Source organism: Atta colombica, unplaced genomic scaffold (assembly GCF_001594045.1).
Source record: "Atta colombica isolate Treedump-2 unplaced genomic scaffold, Acol1.0 scaffold321, whole genome shotgun sequence".
Classification (NCBI taxonomy): domain Eukaryota; kingdom Metazoa; phylum Arthropoda; class Insecta; order Hymenoptera; family Formicidae; genus Atta; species Atta colombica.
Window position 1 is genome coordinate 614713 of NW_017259428.1, and position 10135 is coordinate 624847.

The window sequence follows — 10135 nt, forward strand, 5'->3', positions numbered from 1 at the left end:
AAAACTTAAAAGATCAGAATGAAACTCACTGATTGAAGTAGCCTTCTGATTGAAGAATAAAACTTAAGGTGTAATAAAAAGCTTTCGTTCTCTTCATATTTACCATTTATTTCGATACATATTTCATATATCATCAAAATTTTTTCTTTGTGAATAATTTTTAGCCTAAAGGTACCTTTCCATTATACTAGAATTGAATGTTTCAAAATAATAATTAGAATATTAATCTTTTACTTTAATTTTGTTTGCGTCTCTTTCTACCGAATAGCAATGTGAAGGAAGAGAAGACTCGGAAGCACCACTTCGATCACCAATTTCGTCATTCAGATACCCCAGACGAGCGGCATAAACTGGCAACTCGCATACACACCGTGGGGAAACCGCGGGGCTTCACTTCCGATCTTCTCTCGCACCCTCAGCCCTCCCGCTCTTCCGCCCTGCTTCCCTCTTTCTCTCTTTTTCTTTTCGTTTTGCGTTTTCCGAGAGACGGCGGTGATTGATTGTCCCGTCAGCGGCAGGCAGGCCGGGAACTAACAAAAGTAACAAAGCACCTCCGTCCTGAGAGAACGCTACCACCGCCGCCCGTCACCACCGCCGCCGCGCCGCGCGCTTTTCGGCGAAGTTGAATTGCTCGCCGTTTTACCGATTCTGTCGTCCTGTCCGATTTCATCCCCCACGTGCTTAATCTCGCTGCGCGAGATAGGTACGGAAAACTTGCAACCTCGGCGATTTTGCGTCAAAATTCTTTACCAGTCGAATTTAGGAACATCGCGAATGATACGGTCATATCAATTCAATCGACTGTTAAAGTCACAGAGTTGAGGAATATCTCATAAGAGTTGTGCCATACAAAAAATAAAGGGCTGCGACATAGACTTTTGCATAACGCATAGTGTATAAGAGAATCAACTAATCTGAATTCTTCCTTTCCTTCCACTTCACGGAAAAGAAGCACTTTGATTGATTGATTCTCTTATGCACTTATGCGTTATGCAAAAGTTTGTGTCGCAGCTCTAAAGCAGTAAAACGTAATAAGGAAATCAACATCTTGGATTTGATTTGCTACTGTTATGGTTTTATTGTTTGATCATTTCGTTTATTATGTTTCATTGCCCAAGTTTTTTTGTCCTTGTAACAAAGTTACAATGATATTTATAACAATGTTACAATTGAGAGGATGGAATAAAGGCACAATTCTGTTTAGGCCCTTTTTCCGGCAATTAATTTTTTTATGTAATATTGATCGTAATAGAGAGAAGATTTATAACATGTAACTTCTTAAAGACATTACATAAATTTATATAATATTGCATCCATTTGTGTATAATAAAAAAGCAGATTATTTTAATTTTTATTAATATCAAGATTTGTAATTAGACCTTTATTCCGTTTATCTCAATTAGAGTTCATTTTTCAGTTACTGTGTAATTTAACTTCATCCTTTCTTGATTTCACTGTGTAATTCTTACAAATAGATAAAATTAAACTTGCTACTGCGGAGATAACTGTGTTACAACAAAAAGTAGAATTCAAAAATGAACTAGCAATTAAGAAAAAAATTATGCTCTTTAATTTCAACGTTTGCGAGAAATTGTTTGTTTGTTCATTGTTCTCTTAAACATCGGGCGATTTTAAATTCCCTTTTTAATACAAAGTTACTCCTGCGGGTGCGTTGCACCCTGCTTAAGGATAATTTAACGCGCAATCGCAACGTGGGAAGCGTATTTGGCAAATGCATTAATTACCGCCTTTAGACAGGAAGGGGTTAAATATTCTAAAACTCCACATGAATCGCTTACATGAATATACCTAACACACATACACACACGTACGCACACACGCACGCACACACACGCGCGCACACACACACACACACACACACACACACGCACGCGCACGCACGCACACACACGCACACGCACACACACACGCACACGCACACGCACACATATTCATGGAGGTAGTAAACGGTCAGTAAATGGTATACAATCTCTCGTGTGGGTAACACCCTAGAGCTAAAGAGTGTATTAGCGCGTCAGATCGTTAGGGTCTACATGGTGTCAAGCGCATACATCCCGTATGAAAATTTGCGGGGCGAGTATAGGTGAATTAATTCGTCGCGGCGAATATAACTTTCTCACCTTTTGGAGTCCCTCTCCTCTGCGCTATATAGCGTTCGACGCATAATTACCCGTCGTACCGCACCGCCTTCGTTTGTTAATTTATCTACGGCGTTGTTTAACGACACAGCAAAAACAGGAGAGACACTTTACACGATTCAAACAAATTCGTCCATTAACATGGTTTATCTTTGTTGAGAGTTTAAAGATTGATTTTTTTCTCGTAGAGATTTTTGAAGAAGAGAGAAGCTGTGTAAAAAAGGATAAAAATATGAGAGGCGAAAGAAAAGTTATTTTTTTCTGTTGATATTTTGTGGATATTTGTGGAGTTTAAAGATTTTTTTGGAGTCAAGCTTTAAATCTAATATAAATAAAAAGATAATGTAAGATTTTTTTTTTAATTTAAGTGATTAACGAGAACTTAATTTTTTAAATATTTTTATGTGAGAATCTCAAGATCTCCAATATTCTTAGGATTAAAAATTTGCGTTGGAATAGTAATGAGGCAGTTAATGTGTAAATATTTATATTTTTTATATTAAGATGTATATCTATTACCGCTAATGTGACATTTAATATTTGCTATGACATTTCATTGGTAGTTGAATTTCTGTCAGCAACTATAATCAAATTTAATGTGATTTGTGCTAAATTAATTATAATTCTATTGTTAATTTGTGATTATAGAGATCGGAAATTCTCGCAAATTAAACTTTATTAAATTATAGACATACAGAAAAAGATAAAAGATTTTAAATATATAAATTCTGATTTGAATGGATTTTCTTTTTTATTGATAATTTTTTAATTTAAAAATTATTGAGATTATATTTGTGATTACAAATTTACAACTAAAATAACAACATATTATGCAATATATAAAAATTTGCAACTGAAAAATAACAACGAATCATTCATATAAAATGTTTCTCTACATTATAATATTTTCATTCTCTACATTATAATATTTGTATTAAGACTTCTTTATCTTTTGCCACTGAAATATAATATATTTGTTATGAAATTTCGTCGGTTGTATTTCTATCAGCCGGATTTCTATCAGAACTACAATCAAATTCACCGTAATTCGCGATGAATTGATTTCGGCACTACATGCGTGTGAACTGTGATTGACTTCTGGTTAAACGCGTATTCTGCAATATTACAAGCGTTAGGTATAAATGCTACAAATATTATTGACACGCAATTGGGCGAGCGGCGAGTCAGCGCGTTACACCGATAAAACGAATCATGTAATTGATAGAATTATTAGTGTCGCGTTGAGGTCTCTAATGATGCCGGGACGCGGATACGAATACATTTGCGTTAATGATTTTATTACTTGTTTTGGCACTTAACGAGCGGCCCTCGTAATGATTCGCGGTGAATCGTGACGATTTTAATCAGTAAAAAATAAATATCTCAATTAAAATCTTAAAATAATATCTCATTAAAATCTTTGTACGTAATTCAAAAGCATCCTGCTATTACTTTATTACTACATAAACTTTTAATGTTGATAATAAATCACATTTCGATCTTTAATATTTTAATTAATAATTATATTTTTTAATGTTTTAATTATTAATCATAATGTTCTTAAAACCTTTATTTTAAGATTCATAGGATTTTACAGTTGAAATAATAATGGAATAAGGACTCTTGTTGTAACAATATCAATAACAATATCAATAAAATTTTTTATTCATCGTCACGTCGAGACTTTGATATTTTCCACTTGGATATGTTATAAGAATCCTAATTATTGTAGATATCATAATAATTACTCTTTTATTAGGAGCTCTTTATCCAACGTATCGCGATAACGCTTCAACGTCCACGGTGTACATACCTAATTAATAATGATAATTAAATCGTGCTATTTCAAGCGGCAGAATGAAAGCTGCCTTTATTACAGAGCTTGGCGATTAACGATGCGATTATGATCGCGTCCGTCCGCGCTTTGAATGGCGTTCGTGTAAACAAGTCTGCTCGACGAGCGCGCTCATGGCCGTGACTCCTTTCTCAATGCGGCCGATCCCGGGCGATCTCGCTATAAAGCGGAAAAACACATTAACGCGTCAAAACCCGTTTTAGCTCGCGCGGTGTCAAGCGCACACGCCTGCCTCCTCCCTCGAGTGACCGGGGGGACCTCCGGCAGGGAGGGAGGGAGGGGGATGCGTGCATCGAAAATATCCGCGTAAAACGTTTTCATGGGATATATTAAAAAATAATAAATTACATTAAATTTCAATCTCTCTAGGTCGAGGGCCGGTATTAATGATGGCGCGCGGTGTCAAACGCACGCACCGCACCCGGCAGAATGCGTAGCGCGCGCCGAATAAGATATACGTTGCGAAAGTGTCGAAAATTTTTCCCCGCATCATCATATCGTCCATCGGCGCGTGAAACACTCCGGGAAAAAAATATTTTTTTAATTGTCGAGAATTGTTATGCGCGGATCAAAGAATGAACGATACGCCTCATCTCTTGATCGTCTAATCGCCACGATGGAAAATTGAATCCCCTCGCAATATTTTGTTATTCCATATTTACGAATGAAAAGATTTTGTGGTTTTTCATTTATAAATCGTTTTAATAATTAATTTTTAATAATTAATTTCTAATAATTAATTTTTTGCAGAGATAATTGGAAATGCGTATTTTGTATTAAATAAAATTACTTGTGCAACATATGACACAATCTGTGATTTTTAAGTGCATTACTCAGCTACTCTCGCGCGCGATTTTCCATATAATGATTTTATTTCAAGCCCACTTTAGATCCATAATTCATGTCGGAACTCGGGATAAAATATTATTTATAATTTTATGCACCGTGTAACACGAAAAATCTTTTTTTGAAGAATTAGATTACATATGAAATAATATATTAATACACGTAAACATCAAAATACAGAGCATACAATGAATAAAATTGTATTCTAAAATTCGACACGAATTAAATAATTTAAGGTAGATTTTGATGATTATGAGTAACATATTTTCCAAGATCTTGCGACTTTTATCCTGAAAGATTTTATCTTTTCTACATGCCTTGCTTACTAGAAAGAGTTGCCTACTATCCGGTCACCTAAATTTTATTTCAGTTTTGTCTCATTATTTAATATAAACAGCAATGAAAAATATAAACAAAACGTTCTATAGGTTACATCTTTTTTGTGCATTATAAACATTTAAAAAATGAAATAGAATTGATATAATTTTTGATCAACTTAGGTAATGATAATTATCTAACAATTTCAAAAAATACAATTTCATTTTGTATTTTTATGTTTTTATAAAATATATTGTAAAACATTTTATATTGTTTAAATATGAAACATTTTATATTTTTTATATACATATATGTTACATTTATTAAAATATGAATTATTGAAGTATGATCAGCGCCTTATAAAATTTAAATCGGTATTTCTTAAATCGTACCACAAATTTTTCAATCATTTTTTTATTACTTTTTTTTATTACATTTATTAGATTTACTAGATATTTTTTAAAGAAGTTATACGTTTTTAGCATACAGTACAATTTAAGAAATTGCTTGAATTGCTTGTATTTTTTACTATGTTATTTAAAGGAGCTTACAATAATTTTGTTCGCTTGGCAAAAGATAATAAACATATAATAGGTGTTTTAAATATCAAACTTCAATATTAACTTGAATGCTAATTAATAGTACTATTAATGAAAAATATAATATATAAAATATCTTAAGTACTTTTGAATTTTGATAATTCTCTCTTATACACTCGGCGCGAAATATTATCGCGCTTTTTCTGACAATTCCGTATTCGAATTCCAGAAAGAAGGATAAAAAAAACGCAAAAAGCGCAATTGAAATGAGCGGATTTGTAATCACCTATAAGCGATAACGTAACTTTTAAACTAAAGTGGCTTCCTGACGTTCGACGAAACGTCTGCGAATTATCGAACATCCACGTCCCGTGGCATCAATCAGAGGCAGCGCAAAGTGTTGTATTCGCGCGAACCCCCCGAAGGTGGTGAGTCTGTGATGGTGTCAAGTGCACACATCACGGTGGCGAATGAAAATTCGGAAAGCAGTTTAGGTAGATCAATCCGCGCAACCGGGGTCAATGATTCGCTCAAGGTAGAACGCGTATAATAAAGTGGCTAATGGGGCGGCTACGGGCGGCATAGCGAACGGGAAACAAGGGTGGGCGAGAGACTTTCGGGGGTGCCCAAGTGTGCGTTTGACGTTGGCCTGTTCAGCGGCTCCTTAACGCGGGAAAGTAACGGTTTTCCTCTTCCTCGATTATGTACACTGGCGCTCTGATGTATCGTACAAGATACGCTGTTACGTAAAACAACTCTCTCTGGTGCTCACGTGAAATGCAGGAAGAATCCTACATGGATATTGCATTTTAACCCTTCGAAATTCAAATTATTTTTTTATGAATGAACAAAGATGAAGCATTTATATTGTCCTTAACTTTAACTTGATTGAAAGAAAAAAATAGACTCGAAATAGGAAGAAATAAATCGATATAAAAAGTGCCAATATTGAAGCATTATTTGTGTGTAAATGTATCGTTTTATTGTCTAAAAAATATTAACACCAAGAAAAATTGAAAAGAAATTGGTTCTGCTTGCATCAACAAGAAGTACAAGCAAAAGGGATCATATCAATCCGAATTCTGTTATATAGATTTGTTCTTTTTGGCTGAATTTTTGTTGAATTAGTTCATCTTTCTTCCTTTTCTCTTCAGGTGATGCAAAAGTTCAGTTGAAAAGAACAGGCCTATTGTAATTGAATTCTGATTATTTCTAACCGAAATGTTTCATAAATTTATCTATAAGTGTCTAATTTGTAGGTCTGTTTTTTTTATTATAACTAAAGTTTCTTGCACGGTTCATCTATCTGCCGTTTCTCTTCACGTTGGAGAGAAAAAGAGAAAAGATGAATCGTGCAAGAAGTTCAGGTAAAAAGAACAGGCCTCGTATTTTTCTGGTTGAATCTATTCGAATTCTAATTATTGCAACAAGATTTCTTCCAGTGAAAATATATGTTTCGACTCTAATTTGGATTTAAATTATCGCAAAACTTGTGAGTGGAAGTCAAACAACAAAAGAGCTTCATGTTTAATAACATAATAATAGCTTTGTCTAATAATAAAATAGTTATTTTTGATAAAAAACGAATATCAAGCAACTGTGAAATGTTTAAAGTGTGTGAGAAGTTGTAACTTAATTTCAACATGAAGATATAACTTCCTGATCCAAAACTAGGTCGAAACTATATTTTGATATATCTTAGATGATAAAACATTATATATGCAAATATCTTGTGTTTATCAGTCATTTTATATCACATAACTCAATTAATCAGTTGGTCTAACAAATGAATCAAAGAATTTTTATTAATTGAAAGAATTCAAAAATTGTTTGTCGGTTATAATATTCATTTGCAAATATATTTTTGAGTTCTATAAACTGTGCCGATTCGATTTATTGGATTTGAAACGTAATAAACTGAAGCTGGAAATAACATCACAAATTATATTGATTGTCAATTTTAATAATTGATATTAATCAGATCCCAATTTCCACTTATAATTATTAAAGTTGAATTGTTAAATCTGATTCAATAATTCATGTCGAAATTCATAATAGAATTCTATCTTTCATGCTACAAAAAATATGAAGAATTAAATTTTGCGATTTTTATTGCAAGCTGATAATGGGTTGCATTTGCAGGTGAAGATCTGGTTTCAAAATCGGCGCATGAAGTGGCGAAACAGTAAGGAGCGGGAGCTGCTGGCGACCGGTGGCTCGCGCGAGCAGACGTTACCGAACAAGAACAACCCCAATCCAGATCTGAGCGACGCCGATGGGGATCGGCCGAGAATGGATCTGAGCGACGTGAGCCCGCTCACGAGTCCGCAAAGACCGGAGGAGCAAACGGAAAACGAGGAGGATGAGGAGATCAATGTCACGTGATAAAGCTCATCGCTGAACTCAGTTCGCCCTCCGACAAGTGATGACAATTTTCTTAATCCGTGAATCAAAGGCTACCGGACCAAAAAAAATTTAAGCGAAACGTAGATTTGACAGACACTTTGAAGGATCGTGGAAATTAATTCAAAGTTTCAAACTCAAATCTGTTTTCATATGTCATTACGGATGCAATTACAATATCAGTTTTACCTTCAATATGAAGATTACTTCTTCTCGAGATATCTTAGATTGTGTAACACAATCTTATGCCGAGAAGCGTACGAAATAAATATTGTGCAAGTCATAAAGAGACAGTTAATTGTGGTCATTTTGCATTTTTCAGCTGGCTGATCTTTATTGGCGACTATGTATTCGCGGATAATTGGGCTATAACAGGGTGTCCTAGATTCATTGTGCGAAGAGAAGAATGTGTTAAACACGAGTGGCATGTGATGTTTCGTATCATTCACTATTTTCAATCGATCTTTAATTGTTTAGCGATCATCGGTTTGTCCTCAATATTTTTTTCTCGAGTTACACACGACTTGTGGCTTTGTTATATTTGATAACAGCAACACGTGTCGTCGCAAACTGATCCCGAGCAAAACGAAAATACGAATGACGAATGCAGAATAAAAATGAATAAGAATGATGTATTATATTGTAATTAGCGCGATGAATGTACTTTCGAGGAGTCTTCTATAAGGTATCGTGTAAGGTTGTATTAGACGTAATGTTACAATTCTGGAAATATGTACCTAAGTCTACTTATAATGCGGTCGCGCGGCCAGATCCAAATGTAATTACATTCATTGTGATTCAATATAATCTATGTAATATATTGAAATAAAACTGTCTATGCTAAGCGATCTATACTTGTAATGTCAATACGTGATGAACAAAGTTCCAAGTTTAATCATCTGTTTTTTTATCCTAATATTAATAATCAAAGCCGTAAAAGTTAAGAAAATCAATTCATCATATAAAAACTTACAATATATTTTTCAATTGATAAGACTTTCAGAATACAAAGTATACTTTATTTATTGATATAATTATTTCTCACACAAGTAAACAGAGTAGCTCTGAATTAATGGACGAAGTACATCGCAATATTAGAAGCGAAGATCTTGCATTTGCTTGATGAAGAAATAAAATTATGATGAAGAAATAAGCTCCCCTGTTTACTGTTTCTATATTTTTTTGCTATATACAGGATATAACTAAAATAAGATAGCAAATTTCGAGGCCAAGTTTCCCAAATATGAAAAAAAGTATAAATAAACGTTATGTCCGCAAATCCATTGTTATTGAGGTATAGCTCAAAGTGTTTAAGTATTATGGCCTCCAATCCCCCGATCTAAATTCTCTAGATTTTTATCTGTGAGGACACTTAAAATCCTTAGTTTATGTGAAATTCCAATCGCTAATGAAGATACAATGAAGATAGACTATGCATGAAGATAGCCAATGCATCTTTGATTGTTTTATATTGATACATTCAATCGCTGAAATTTGAAATTATATGTGCGACCTCTGTTTCTCAAGATTTTTATTGAATCTATTAGATCCTTATTATTGCATGGTACTATGATCTTTTAAGAGAAATTTATAGAGCTAAAAAAGAAGAGAAAGAGACAGGTACTTGTGACACCATTCGTAATTGCCCCGGGATCTTGAAAAAGTGCGAGTCTAAAAGTGTGATCTGATGTATTGAATTAAATGGGAGATATTTCGAACGTTTGTTATAATTAAAAATTAATTAATATTAGAAATATTAGAAACATTAGAAATTAAATAATATTAAATAATAAATACAATATTACTGTTTTATTTTCCCCTATTAATAAACATTTCGAGCTATATCTCAGTAATGAGTTTATGAATATATGTTTTTATGTCATGAATTTTTTTCACGTTTTGATGTGGGGAAGTCAGCTCTGAAGTTTGTTACCTTATTTTAGTTACACCCAGTATTTACTACATATGGTAAATATATGTATATGTATACATTTACATATTTACATACATACGCG

At 33.6% G+C, this 10135-nt stretch overlaps 1 protein-coding gene across 1 annotated transcript in view; it reads left to right on the plus strand.

Annotated features, from left to right (window-relative positions):
* The window catches only part of LOC108690440, a 38705-nt gene extending 30528 nt beyond the window's left edge, over positions 1-8177 (plus strand). Inside the window, exon 4 of the mRNA XM_018197732.1 lies at positions 7860-8177. Coding sequence (XP_018053221.1) covers positions 7860-8102 — 243 coding nt within the window. The 3' untranslated portion in view covers positions 8103-8177. The remainder of the gene's footprint in view (positions 1-7859) is intronic.
* Positions 8178-10135: the final 1958 nt, after the last annotated feature.